At 36.5% G+C, this 15,270-nt stretch overlaps 1 protein-coding gene across 8 annotated transcripts in view; it reads right to left on the reverse strand.

The window, feature by feature from the left end:
- BRWD3 (bromodomain and WD repeat domain containing 3) overlaps positions 1-15,270 on the reverse strand; it is a 128,413-nt gene that overhangs the window by 61,893 nt on the left and 51,250 nt on the right. For all 8 annotated transcript variants that reach the window (XM_027839458.1, XM_027839421.1, XM_027839414.1 and 5 more), the window contains exons 12-16: positions 14,051-14,091; positions 11,657-11,761; positions 8,546-8,696; positions 4,006-4,140; positions 2,040-2,168 (exon numbers count right to left, since the gene is read on the reverse strand). In XM_027839458.1, the coding sequence (XP_027695259.1) occupies positions 2,040-2,168; positions 4,006-4,140; positions 8,546-8,696; positions 11,657-11,761; positions 14,051-14,091 (561 nt within the window). The remainder of the gene's footprint in view (positions 1-2,039; positions 2,169-4,005; positions 4,141-8,545; positions 8,697-11,656; positions 11,762-14,050; positions 14,092-15,270) is intronic.

A 15,270-nucleotide genomic window follows, 5' to 3' on the forward strand; every position in this document is an offset into this window, starting at 1 on the left:
AATAACTACCCTCTGTGCCTTCACACATGCTAGCATTCCTCAAGTTTACAATGTTCTTCCTCCTCATCTCCCCATCTTGGAATTCCTAGCTCCCTAGTTCAACTCTACTGACATTCCTATACAAAGCCTTATCAGGTCCCCCCTGCTCATTAGCACCCAACCCCTCCCCCCAATTACTTTGTGATTAATCAAAACTATGGAATAGATAACAAAAACTAGAAATATAGAATGTAACATGTAATATTACATATATAATATTGCATGTAATGTAATAATGCAGACCCATATTTGCAGTGCTTTTTAAAATATATGGTTGGGAAAAAAAAAAAAGTAGAGGGGCAGCTAGGTGGCGCAGTGGATAGAGCACTGGCCCTGGATTCAGAAGGACCTGAGTTCAAATGTGACCGCAGACACATAACACTTATTAGCTGTGTGACCCTGGGCAAGTCACTTAACCCCATCGCCGAGCCAAAAAAAAAAAAAAAAAAAGTAACAAAACGAAGGCCTAAAATGAACAAATGTGATGAACTCATATTGGAAAAAATGTTCCACTAATTAAGTAAAGAGGAACACATTTTCAAATTCACAAATTTCAAATTCAAATACAAAGTGAGAGGAAAATGAAGACTACTTACTAAAACTCTGATCGTTTGAAATTACTAAGGTTAGTTTGTTATCTTCTTTTAAAGCTACTTTGGAAAGACAGGATGAGGTCACTTCAAATATTTCCTTTTCATACCAAACATTAGAATATAACTGTTAGCAGTAAGGAGATTCTAAAAGCAGCTAGGTGGAATGGTGTACAGAGTGCTGGGCCTGGAGTCAGGTCAAATCCAGCCTCAGATACTAGCTGTGGAACCTTGGGCAAGTCACTGAACCTTTGTTTGCCTCACTTTCCTCCTCTGTAAAATGAAGATCATAACAGCACCTGCCTCTCAGGTTTGGTGCGAGCAACAAATGAGATAGTATTGGCAAAGCATTTAGCATAGTGTCTGGCACACAGTAGATGCTATATAAATGCTTGTTTCCTTTGTACATATTTTTGCATTTACTTATGCAGATGCACCTTTTTTACCCCAGTAGAATTTAAGCTCCCTGAAGGCCAGTACTGTTTTCATTTCTGTCCCTGTATTCCCAGTCTTACTTCCTATCTAGTGTTTTTTCTACTGCTCTTTCATGAACTAGACCAGGGGTGTCAAACACTAGAATCTGAGTGCAGAAGAACCAGATGAGAATGTAATTGGGAAATATTTAACAAAATAAATGAAAATCTGATACAACAAAGATAATGTTAATACTGTACCATGGAGTGGCCCCCTGTTTCTATGGGTGGGAGTTTGACACCACCAAGCTAAACAATGGCTGCTTCCTTCTTGTTGATCCAGAATGATTCAGATAGAGGGATACAAATTAGAGAGGGGCAAAATTAAGCTTCTATATATTAAGAAGAACTTTCCACCAATGGAACTATATAGCCTCAAAGTATTAAATTCCCAGACACTCAAAAGTGTTCAAAGAAAACCTCGATAACCAACTATTGCGGAGTATTAATTATAAAAGGGTTTACTGCATAGGGCAGGAGGTTAGACTATACAACCTCTGAAATTCCCTTCTATGGGGAAATTGGGTTACTCAGAGTTGAAGTAACTTGTTCAAGTGGCAGAGTCAGGATTCAAACCCAAGCAGATTCAATAGCAGGTTCACTAATAGGTAAAAGAAATAATAATGAATACCTTCAAAGTCACCAGCTGATTTTCTCCAAAGAGAAAATTCAATCAAAAGAGTACTATTATTATGTACAGGGACAAGGACACATCAGATTCTTGTTACCTCAGCAAGAGAATTCTTAAATACACTTTTATGAATACGTTGTCCCTACAGTTTAGTATTAATTTCCATGGGGCAACTTCTTCATTCTGCATATTATATGCAACTCACAATTACCATCTGGAATCCAAAAAGGCTCACCTGAAAAAAAAAAAGTATAAAGTAAACTCAAAAATATTCCCAGGACCAATATGAGAAGAAAAAACCCTAACCTTTTCATAGTCTCTACTGCATCCAAAACCAAACAGCAGCAAATGTCCATGAGAATCTGTACAGGCAAAATGCTGCCCATCTGGTGAGAACTTGCAATCAAACACAGCACCATGGCCTTGGCCCTCAATCTGAAACAAAGAAAAGTAATCTGAAATGAATTTTAAAATGATAACAACAACAGCAGCTAACATTTATATGGCACGTACTATGTGCCAGGCAGTGGTGCTAAATGCATTAGAACTATTATCTCATTTGATTATCACACCCACCCAGGGAGGGAGGTACTATTATGATCCCTATTTTACAGATGAGGAAACTGAGAAAACAAAGGTTAAGTGACTTGCCCAGGGTCACAAAGCTAGTAAGTGCCTGAGGCTGTATTTGAACTCAGGTCTTCCTGACTCCAGGTCCCACAGTGCTATAAGTCAGTTTTGAATACCCCTTTGTTAATATGGTCTTAGATTCATCAGCAATCTAATATGCTCTACAGCTACCAATTTGGGTATTGTTCTAAGTAAAGTAAGTGGTGAATCACAGAACCATACAATTTTAGAGCTGAAAAGTACCTTAAACATCATTAAGTACAAAGACCTCATTTTAAAGATGAGCTCAGCCACTCAAGCGGCCCCACTTGATATAGGCAGCAAACAACAGAGCCCAGATTCAAAGCCAGGTATTCTAATTCTAAATCCAGTGTCTTTGCTATAAAAATCCCTGAAACTCAGGGTTGTTACTTGCCTGGGGTCACCCATTGTTAGCAAGTATCACAGCTGGATTTCACACCCAGGTTTCTTGACTCTAGATACAGCCAACAATCTTTCAAGTCATAAAGTATTTTATTAAACTGAAATGTTTTAAAAATTTCCCACATTTTATTGAAAATACAAACCTCCTGTGAATTGGTTATTATCAGTAGACCTACGCTATTTATCACAAGCAAGCTTGTCTGGTGTCAGAAGAGGAATTCCATCTGGGGTTTCAAAGAGTTCCACTTTAGGCTTAGATGAATAGATGGCTATGAAGAGAAGCTCTGAAAACCCTACTGATTTCATGTAGCACAAAGCCATGACAAGTGAACAAGGAATGATCACTTTAAAACGGGTTTGCAGTGTAATGTCCAAAGTTTTTTTCCAAGTGCAACTGATTGGCACAAGGAAAGAATAATCATTCTCAATTTCCTCTCGGATTTATTTCAAGTTTCCCTTTGAAAAGGAAATAATGCTAATCATCCCATGTATTATACAGTTTGTTAATAACATCTTGGTTTACTTGGGGGAAAAGTTTTTGGTTTTTTTTCCCTTAAGTAAATTACAAAATACCAAAATGAATTTCCCAGTCAACATTTATTGAGTACCTACTAAGTATCATATCTTTCATTTATACTCCAATGTGTCTCAATGACTTGAAAAATCCCTCCAAGGACTGAGATCAAAAACCATCCCTTAGCAGCCCCATCCTATGCAACTCTTGCTCCCACTCTCGAATAAATTCACTACAGGGGCATAGGAATGTTTTTTCCTCTTCTCACAAAGGTGCTGGGATCCCAAATGGTACATGGGTTGCCAGCTGGTTATTATTTTTGTTTTTACCCCTTCTTTTTTCTCGTCAAACATGCATACGTTTTCAGGAAAAGACAGAAATATTTGACTTAGTACTTCAAAAAAAATATTTTAAAGACTATATCTAAGAAAGATAATTAAACATATAAATATAAAATGAATAAAATGCTTATTTCCCCACAGGCAGTTTAAAAAAATTAGCTTCACAATCATATAAAAAAGCAACTAATTGCTTTTCGATTTTTGTATCTACTTGAAAACACCCCTAAGTCATCTGGAAATGAGTACACTTTATTATTGCCAAGTCATCTTCCACAACCTTTTTATTATACTCATTATAACAGAAATCAGTACTTATGACATTTAAAACCCAAATTTTATCTTAAGCAACTCAAGTTTCTCCTACCATGTTAAAGTAATTTCGAATTTTGGTTCCTCGGTCAAGGTCCCAAATAAAAATGTTCCCATCATGACCCGCAGAAAGCATGATCCTTTGGTCAAATGGATGTGCTTCCAAAACGAACACTTCGTCATCATGTCCCTAGGGTACAAACAGAGTTTAAGGAGAAACATCACCATTTGCTTTCTGTCCTCCACCAAAGGCCCAGGAAGAGATTCATCTCAGTATACACAGTGAAACTGACAATTGTAAGTGAGCAATGCACATGCACTCATTTTACATTTATGCACAAGTAAAAGGTACAGGGGCCTTTTACATGCCAACAATTTCTGAGGAGTATCTTTAGAACCAAGAATATCAAATGGAAGTCAAGAAATCAGACAATCCAAACAGCCACAGCTCATGAAGAGAAGTCTTTGAACAGTGGAGCTGATGTTGCCCAGCCTTGTTGTTCACAGGGCCACAGAAAACTGAACAACAAGTCTTTTAGTGACCACGGCCACACAGACAAAACCTTAGTTTCTTTCATCTACACTTCACAAAAGCATGTATTCACCAAGAACTCAGAAAACTGAATTCAGTGAATATCACTACAACATATCCATTAGATACTACAATTTATTTTACTATTCCCTTTCTGGCCCAAGGGAACATTGTCACCGGTTGCCCGAAGGAAAAGGGCAGGGCATCCCAAGTAGCTTCTTTAGAGAAGATTGCTACATAATCCCTGCTCTAACCATGAGTTTATACATCTGCAGCAGCCCAATAATGTTATTTTAGCCAACTATGTACAATAACAGGAATGGAGCACTTTCCCATAACACTTTCAGGTCCACACAGTTCTTCCTTAAGATAACCCTGTAGTGCAGTTATTACATGTAGATGCAATGTACTCCATGTACATTACGTGTAGTCCTATTTTACAAAAAAAGGTTACTCAAGTGTATGTAGGGAACTGATAGCTGGACCCCAGGTCCAGTAAGTTTCAGAGAGGGGATTGAATCCAGGTCTCTTTTGATTCAAAGTATATTCAAAGTTCCTTCCACTACACCATACTAAATGACCTAATACCACTGTCAATACCAAAAGAATAGTCCATTATATAAGATTCTGTGTGAACAGGTCTGGAAATACTGACTGTAAACATGGCAATCAACATCTCTTTTGAATGAGGATCACAATGATAGATTCCAAATAACAAAACTAGACTTAAGTCTCCACAGGTGTCCGTGTTCCTCAGTAAAAAATTCTTTGTTGTTCTAGTTAAAACAAATCCTGTTTTAATGATGACAATCAATAGAACTGGCTTCTCCAGAATGCGATCAAATTAGGACAATTACTAATGTGCTGCTTCACACATACCCAGTGGGAGAAGAATAAAGGGGGAAAGGTCAGTTGTGCCTTACCATAAAAGCATTTACCTTTCACCTCTACCTGCTTCAGCCAGTTCCCCCAAATCTAAGTCAGAAATACTCTTGAAATTTCAAAACCATTTTATTACAGCTCCCCCGACCCCCCTCCCTCCAAAAAAAAGACCATGGACCTTAGTGGTAAAGAGATGTACAACGCCATCTCATCAAGACAGACACCTCATTTCGCTTAAGTTGATACAGAAAAAGCATCTTGGCTTTGTTATATCTAGGTCTTCAAATGGGCAATTATTAGAAATGCATTATAGTAATAAAATGAATTAACAAAAGAATTTGAATATATCATTGAGTATATTATAATTCTGCCTATATGACACACCATAGCTATGGTCAACATTTGTAAAAAAAAGTTATCTACCTGAAATAGTCAAAAGATGTGAACAGGCAGTTTTCAAAGGAAGAAATACAAGCTATTAACAACCGTATGAAAAATTATTTCAAATCACAATTAACTAGAGAAATGCATACTAAAGCAACTCATTAGTTCTACCAGACACTCATCACAAATGGTAAAGATGAAAAAAGGGGAAAATGTTATAATAAGCATTGGAGGGGCTGCGTGCAAATAGGCACACTAACGCACCACTGGTGGAGTTGCAATAGTCCAGCTATTCTGGAAAGCAACTTGGAATTATGCTCACCAAGTGCCTCAACTGTCCATAAACTCTGACCATACCATTACCAGACTCATACCTCAAAGAGAGCAAAGAGAAAAGGAAAAGGATCCATGTGTACAAAAATATTTACGACACTTCTTTTTGTAATAATAAAAAACTGAAAAAAAAAACCCAACAAAAAAAACCCTGAAAACTAGGAGAAGCACAACTATTGTAGGATGGCTAACCAAATTATAGTACATAAATGCAATGGAATGTAAACCTCAAGAAAAGATGAAACTGAAAGTTTCAGAGGAAACTGGGAAGATCTCTGAACAGATGCAGAGTAAAGTCAGCAGAACTAGTATAACTTAAAAAATAATTCCATTGTAAGGGAAAACTACTTTTTGAGACTGCGAAATTCTGATAAATACAATCATAAACCATGGTGCCAGAGGACTAAAAACTGAAGGATTAAAATATGCCATCCACCATCTCCCAGAAAGTTGATGAACTTAAAATATAGAATGACACATTCATTTGTGGATATGGACAAATTTAGGGATTTGTTTTGCTGAACTATGCATATTTGTTATGAGACTTTTATTAATTTTTAAAGCAGTTCAAAGAGGGAGAGGCAAGGGAGGGACAGATGATAAATGTGTAAAGTATAAATAAAATACAGTACACTGGGGAAAAAAGAAAAAATATTTATCTGGAGGTAAAAAAATAGGAAAGGGCAATCTTTCATAGCAGACAAAAGGGACTTCAAAATATCTTAAGTTGCAAGATCAAATTCTAATTTAATGTAAACCCTATTGTGCAAGTTTGGGAGTATAGTTTCCTTATTTTTTTCACTTCAAAAATGAAACAATTACTTGTATTTGCAAACAAGTTTCTTGGTAATGGGTTATTTATACACAAGAAGATTTCTGCAGGTGCTTTGGAATAAAAGGTACAAGATTTCTTAGTCAGGGGAAGAAAAATGCTGCTACTCATCAATACTTTGATTTTAATATGACAATTTCTTAGACTTCTAGTATCATCATCTTATTGCCATGGCCAGGCTCCTCTACTCATCTCCTCCCTTCTCCCATCTCAGCCACTTGGACCTTGCCATACTAACACCTGAAAGAAGGATGATATTAAACAAAAGCTAAGTATTTTATTTAAAAATATTACATATACAATGAAAAAGAAAAATGAAACTCTTGTAACAAATACACAAGAGTCAGGGGCAGCTAGGTGGCACAGTGGATAGAGCACCGGCCCTGGAGTCAGAAGGACCTGAGTTCAAATCTGGCCTCAGACACATAATACTTCCTAGCTGTCTGACTCTGGGGCAAGTCACTTAACCCCAACTGCCTCACTAAAAAAAAAAACAAAAAAAACCCAAAAAACCAAATACACAGAGTCAAACAAAACAAAATCCCACACTGACCACGTGCCCCAATCTGCACCTTAAGTTCAAAGAAATTACAACTGCTCTTTAGCAGAATCCACAGAAACCAAATAAGGAAAAGACATGCTACTTAAGCTCATCTTTGAGATGTTTAGTAAAAGAGCTTCACTAAACAAAATATTCAAAAGCAGGTAGGAAATACATAACGTATCCCAGAATTGAACCCTTCCTTAGAATCCTAAAAAGCTAAGGCCATTTAATGCAGGGACCAAGAGGGTGGTACAGGCTGGAGCAGGAACCTGGAGGCACAGGTTCCATTCTGGACTTGGCCACCAACTAGCCTTTGGCTCTGCGTGACTTACTTTCCAAGTCTGTAAAGAGATAGAGTTGAAAAGAGACCATCTCTAAGGTGCCTTTCAACTACAAAACTCTTTGATTCAAAGTGAAAGTTATTGGAAATAAGCAGTTAAGAATCAAAGCTCAAGATCTCTCCAACTCAAGAGTAAGATCGGATGTCAAGCAGCGTCACACGAACCTGAGAGTCACCAAACCTGTGCAAAAGAGTCCTGTGGTCAAGCCTACTCTCAATCATGCAGAATATCTTGAGTAGTTACAAACATTTTAAAGTTTCTGACTTAGCACTCAGAGCAGTATCTCAATTGGTATATTAGCCCAGGGGCTAATTTATGTCCTAAATTAGAACAAGAGAAGAAAAGAGCTCTCTTAATCTTGGATATCAAAGTCTTAGCAGGCACTACTTAACTTCAGGTAGAAAATGAGTGAAGGAAGGGCGCCACAGTCAAACTGTGATGCACACCAACATCTTCGATCCTTTTACTGATTTTCAGGGATTCATAAATAAAGAGGAGCAAACCTGAGAGAATGTGTGATCCACTTTCAGGCATTACCTCCCTTTGGTTGGGTCAGAGAGGTAAAGCAATTTGCCTAGGATATCAAAAACTAGCAGTGAAGGTAGTTCTGAGACTTTGCAAAAATGAAACAAGGCGAGCACAAGAAGTCATATATATCCTTCCCACTCATGGCAATGCTCTTTCTATACATGCCACCAATACTTGGATCACGTGAATAGTGAACCACTCCATAAGGATAATACTCACAGTTAGATTATGAAGAAGCTGCCCTGTGCTGGAATTCCATACTTTTAAGAGGAAATTGTTCACTGCTGTAATAATGGTGGCATCATATCGGTCCCAAGCCACCATAGTCACCTTTAGCTTAGTCACTTTGTCTTCACTTGCTAGGATGTGCCTGAACAAAATAATTAAGACAGTTGGCAATGATGGTAAAAAATGGGCACCCTCATAATAGAGGGGCTCCAGGAAGATGTACACAATTAAGTCCATGTTGGTAGAGCTATGAATTTGTTCAACTGCTCAGGAAAACAATTTAGAATGATATAAGTTAATAAATGGTTAATACCCTTTTCAAATTCAGAGAATTCACATAAGACCATAAAATAAATGTTCATAGCAGGCACAATCTCTGATAACAAAATATGTACATAAGAATGGATGAGTAGCTGGCCAAGTTGTGGTATATGAATGCAAATGGATGACAAATATGAAGAATTCAGAACATGGGAAGAATTTAATGAAATGATAGAGTGAAGAAAACAGATTAAAAAAATTATTACAGCAATGTAAATAAAGTCAACACTGAAAATAAACACTACTCAAATACAAAGGTCGATGTTAATACTATACTATCAAAGTTAAAGACTTCTTCCTCTCTGTTAATAAACTAAGTTTTAGAGGAAGGTACTTTGTGCGTGTGTGTGCACACATATGCATGGGGAGGGGTTGTGTTTGTTTCCTGGTAAACGTCTTATGTCAAAATAAAATGTTATCATGAAATCTGAAAGTAAAAATGATAAAATATTCATAATGCTGCAAACTTACCAAAAGAAAATCTAAATTCACAAACCATGACAGAATTTAGGAAGCTATATATTTTTTGAAAACCCATCATGGTTAGAGAATATCTAATTACAGAAAATGGGAAAATGTATGCCCCTAACTTAAAAAGCCAATTTAATAACCATAGTCATTATTTCCTTTTTCAAATGCCTCGAAAAGCACAAAACAAAGCTATGTTGGCTACTAGCATGTATGAATGAGAAATTCTGTCCCATCCCATCTCATTTCCTTCCATAAAATGTGAGGCATTAGAAATGAAAGGGAGGGGGGCTAGCAATAGAAATAGTACTTTTCAAATTTAGTAAGATCTCTGACTTTATCTAACACACAACAGCTTTGTGATTATAGCACAATTTGGTTAGGCGGTATAGAACCGGCTTTGGGGTCACATCTGAAATGCCAATCAAGGGGGAATTATAGTCCCAAAGAGGTTATTATTAAATATTACTATTGGTGACTCAGGTGATGAAATAGAGAGCAGACTCATTAAATGAGAAAGTGGTAAGTCAAGTGAGGCTACTAACATATGGAGCAGATGAACAACGACCTTGTCAAATAGTTAAATGTACAATGACATCCAACAGTGACAACTATAAGGTAGCTAGCAACCAAAAATAAACCACAGAAAAACAAGATGGAAAATGAATGCGTAGACCCCAAAAAAGCAATGAAAAGTCTTAGGAAGAATAATCAAGGAAGAACACAGGTGTCACAATGGAATATAACTTGAATATAAATTAGCTATGGTCCACTGTTTAAGTATGTTTGATGGACAAGAGCAAAACAGGAATTACTGGATGACTGAATGTTGACTCAACCAAAAAAGCTGTGTGCCACCTACAACAAATTTAAATGATTTCCAACCTCATTCCAACTTAACTTCAAAAAAAATTTTAAAAAAGTATTTCTTGATGTTACTTATTTAACTCATTTTCCTAAACATTTTCTTTTTTTAACATTCACTTTTTAAAATTTTGAGTTCCACATTCTCCCCCTCCCTTTGATGGTAAACAATTTGATATAGGTTATACATGTGAATCATGCAAAACACATTTCCATATTAGTCATGTTGTGAAAGACAGATCAAAAAAAAAAAAAAAAAACCCAAGAAAAAAATAAAGTGAAAAATAGTATGCTTCAATCTGTATTCAGACTCCACAGTTCTTTCTCTGGATGTGGACAGCATCTTTTATGAGTACTTTGGAATTCTCTTACATCACTGTATTGCAGAGAATAGCTAAGTCATTCACAGTTGGTCACTGCACAGTGTTGTTGTTACTGTGTACAATGTTCTCCTGGTTTTGCTCACTTCACTTTGTACCAATTCGAATAAGTCTTTCCAGGTTTTTCTGAAAGCATCCTGCTCGTTTGTTATAGCATAATAATATTCCATGACCTTATACCACAACTTGTTCAGCCATTCCCCAATTGATAGGTATGACCTCAATTTCTAATTCTTAGCCACCACAAAAAGAGCTGCTACAAATATTTTTATACAAATAGGTCCTTTTTCCCTTTTTTAAAAATCTCTTTAGGATAGTAGTGGTATTGCTGGGTCAAAGGATATGCACAGTTTTATAACCCTTTGGGCACAGTTCCAAATTGCTCTCCAGAATGGTTGGATCAGTTCACTACTCCACCAACAGTACATTAGTGTCTGAATTTTCCCACATCCCCTACAAATTTGTCATTTTCCTTTTCTGTCACATTAGCCAATCTGATAGATATGAGGTGGTGTCTCAAGAGTTATTTGCACTTCTCTATAATGATTTAGAGCATTTTTTATATGACTACAGATAGCTTTGATTCCTTTGTCTGAAAACTGCCTATTCATATTAATGCTCTCTATCTTTTGTCTGGTCATAAATTCTTCCCTTATCCATAGATCTGACAGGTTAACTATTGCCTGCTCTCCTCATTTATTTATGGTATCACCTTTTATGTCTAAAATCATCTACCCATTTTGACCTTATCTTGGTATATGTTGTAAGATGCTGGTCTATATCTAGTTTCTGCCATACTGTTTTCCAGTTTTCCCCGCAGTTTTTGTTGTTAAACAACCTCTTGTTCCAAAAGCTTGGGTCTACGGGTTTCTCAAACACTAGATTACAATGGCCATTTACTACTGTGTACTGTGTTCCTAATCTATTCCCCTGATCCACTATGCTATTTCTTAGCCCCCAGAATGTTTTGAGGAATACCACTTTATAATACAGTGTGAGATCTGGTACAGCTCCCTAACCATTTTCAATGACAGTATGCCACATCAATCTAACCAAACTTTGGTCTTACCCTGGTGCTTTAGTCGTCATGTCAAGCACCATATTTTTCCATTCCTGCTGCTGATATTGCCAGATTTTTGCGGTTCCATCTCTACTTCCACTAACAAATCTCAAACTGTAGAACAAGATTAAAAATAAATGTCTCTTGTTATTCTCCAATAAAGTAGAGTCCTACTCTGCAGCTGCATGGCTTGTCTAGATGTGAAAGACCATTTTCAATATGCCGAGTAAGGTTTCCTAGTAAGGTATGATATGGTCATGAGAGCCAAATGTGAGTCCTGCCTCTTTCAAAAGTGGAATCAGTGCCCTTGGGAACTCATGGAGTCTTCCTCTCAGGCTCAGTTTCTTTATACAATGGAGATAATACATACTCTAATTATCACATAAGGTGGCTACGTGAATTCTCACAAAATTCATGAGAAATGTAAAAAGTAATTTGAAGAGAATAAGTATTTTGTCTTCACAAAAGCCTTGCCATTTTTTAGAATTAAAGGACAATAAATTACTTCAGTGAACCCAAACTTAATAGAAAAGCCATCAGTGGGGTAAAGACTCTAGGAAAAGTTAGTGTTTGTAGCCTTAGAAAACCACTCAGGGAATGAAATGCATGCACTAGAGCCAAATGAAACATCAGATGTTTTGACACTGACTGAGCATGACGGTAATTTGGTAACTACACATAACATGTTGTTTTTTTTTTATATATATATATTTCTTTCTCATACATACCCGCATCAAATAAACATGATGGTACAAGGTGTTCTATCTGAGAACCCAGCAATGCTTTCATAGACTTATAGTGCTGCTTTGGACCTTAAATGTCTTGGTTCTTTTTTTTTTTTAACGAAAATATTAACATGTATAAAATACTATGCAGCCCTTAGACTACAAGTCTCATAGCTGATCAAGATACTCCATCTTATAGACACACTACATTTTACTATGTGTCAAAGGATATGAACTAACTTACAACATAACTGAATCCATTAAACAGCAAAGTGATATAAAGATATATATTTACTATTTTTCAGAGTATAAATATAAATTCTCTAAGTATAATTACTAAATAATGTGAATGCAAAGGTGTCATCCTTCCCTTTAAGAAAGAGGACAGGCTTAATGATTAGAAATGATAATGACCAAGCTGGGTCTCAAAGAAGAGTTATGAGAAGGCAGCTTTGCCCATTCCTCTGCAAAGGTAGGGGCCTCTGAGTGTGGAATACTGCACGTCATGCCACACTTGTTCAAAATGTTGGTTAGTTTTGCTAAACTTTTTTCTCCCTTGTTTTTATTCTTTATTACAAGGATGGCTCTCTGGAAGGAAAAGAGAAATATAACGGAAAATGAAGATGATGGGAAAACAAAAGATATAAATGGAAAAAAATATATATTTTTAATGGAAGGAAGGGATGTATAGCTGATCTAAATGGCTTGGATCAGTAGACCAAATCAGCCCTGAATATCAGTTTGGAATTCTGGCAAGATTAGAACAAAGAATATTTACCATGCAACCAGCCTCATTAAGTATTTATAGGAGTTGAAAAATGAATCACTGCAATATCCCCTTTTTAAAATAAGATGTTATCAAATAACATGAGGAATAAATACAAATGTCTTCAACAATAGATTCAAAAAAAAAAAATCACAAAGTCAATTAACGGTATTTTTTTTTTCAATCCCGGCACTCATTTCACCTAGGACAAGGGATAGATGTGCAAGGATGCACTGAATCCGTCCTCCCATTTGATTATCAGTGTTCTGAAGAGGACACAAAGAGGCACACGCCACAATCAGTGTCTTCAAGGAGCTTCCAGCTGAAGCGACAGGACAGAGACATTTAAAAAGTTAAACTAGAGCACAAGGAAGCAAACAGCAAAACGCCAAATGAGTAGAGCAGACAAGAAGGGCTAGAGCCCGGGTGTCAAACTTCCCACCCCAGGAGGCCAGCAAAACTCCAGGCTGGACCAGAAGCAGATTCAAATCAATACACATACTAGCTAATGTAGATAACGTGAATCTATGGTTTTCTAAGTCTCTATGTGGAGGAGCAGTCTGGACATGAGGGGAAAATGTAAAGGAGCAAGTAGGGCAAGTCAAGAAGGCCCAAAGTATTCTGAAAAAAAATAAGGAGGCCAGAGGAGCCCAATGACAGAACGCACAGAAATGCCTTCCTGATTGCCAGCCACAGAGACAGAGAATGGGGTATTCTCTGTGGCTGGCAATCACACAAAGTCTGGAGGGGAATCCAGTGGGTATTTTGTTTGTACTGGGGAGAAGGAAAGGCAGTAAATTACTAAGACGAACAGATCTGAAAAGAATAGAGAAGGCTTCTCTGCACTAAAAAGATGTACGATAAAGGCCAAACTTCCACCAAATTACACTAAAATCTGGACGACAAACTTACCTGTCCCCATTGTTACAAAACTGAACTGCAACAACTTTGTCCTAAGATATAAAACAAAACATTTTTGATTAGAAAGAATTGAATTTTCTAGCAATAAATACAAGGTGTGGTCTTTCTCCTTTCATATTCATATGGAAAACGGAGAAGGAAATTTTGATAAATGGAATCTTCAATCATTCTGGATTCCTAAAATTAAAAGTGGAATATTTCATTTCCTGAATCGGCAAATTAATAATTAAAATAAATGATGATCGGCATCAACCTAAGACAGCTCAAATAAAACAAGATTTTTTTTTTTTCTGTTTAGCAGTAAACTAGAATCCAGGTAAACTGGGCAGTTCAGGGTGAGAACTTTCTCTACACATCACCTTTCTTCTGACAGAATTCTAAGCTCAGATGCTTCCACAAAATAACTGTATTCTTAAATGTAACTGTTAAGATGAAAATCTATAAATTTTTGTTCTATTTTAGTAGGCAAATGAGTCACACCCTCCAGTTTGTTTCATTATACTGCAACAGAAGTGTTTGACATTTAGTGTGCACTACATTTCAGGCACTATTTGAATGTATTTTTAAAAAATAATTAGCCAAAAATTAATAAAGCAGCTTTTCCATTGTTTTTCTTCTTTGTCATAAGGGATTGCTCTCTGGGCAGTGGGAGGAAAATGGAAGTGATTTAAAAATAAAAGATAGCAACAAAATTTTTAAAAATAATTTTAAAAAATGATTAATCAGAATATTTTTTAAAGGTGTGTGTCTGGAAGATTGATTTAAGTTGAGGTCTAAATAAAAAATTTCCTTTTTTTTTTTCCTGCCTACTGCAGTCACTTTAAAAAAAAAAATGCAACTAAAAGACACCTCAAAACTACATGTCTTTTTACAACTAGTAAATTTGCCCAGCTGTGCTTATGCTTAATTTTTAATAAAACTGTTCAACTCTTAATGGCTTTAATTTTTCCCCCCAGCTTTAAAAGCTAACACAGCTTCTGTGATGTTTAGAAGCATCCCTGACTCATTCTCCTCCAGATTTCCTTACGGTATGTTTTAGCACAGGATCTGGCCTTCTACTGCCAATTTCAATGGCTGGTTTCAGATGTTCTGAAGGCAAGCCTTCTTCACAATGTCTAACAGCCACGGATTTTTTTTTAATCAGGGAGTGTTTGCTTTTTCTGACTTTTCTTCATTATTTTATGCTCCTCCACTAATAAAAATACGCTTAT

The sequence above is a fragment of the Vombatus ursinus genome, unplaced genomic scaffold (assembly GCF_900497805.2).
Source record: "Vombatus ursinus unplaced genomic scaffold, bare-nosed wombat genome assembly UNPS02004691.1, whole genome shotgun sequence".
Lineage (NCBI taxonomy): Eukaryota > Metazoa > Chordata > Mammalia > Diprotodontia > Vombatidae > Vombatus > Vombatus ursinus.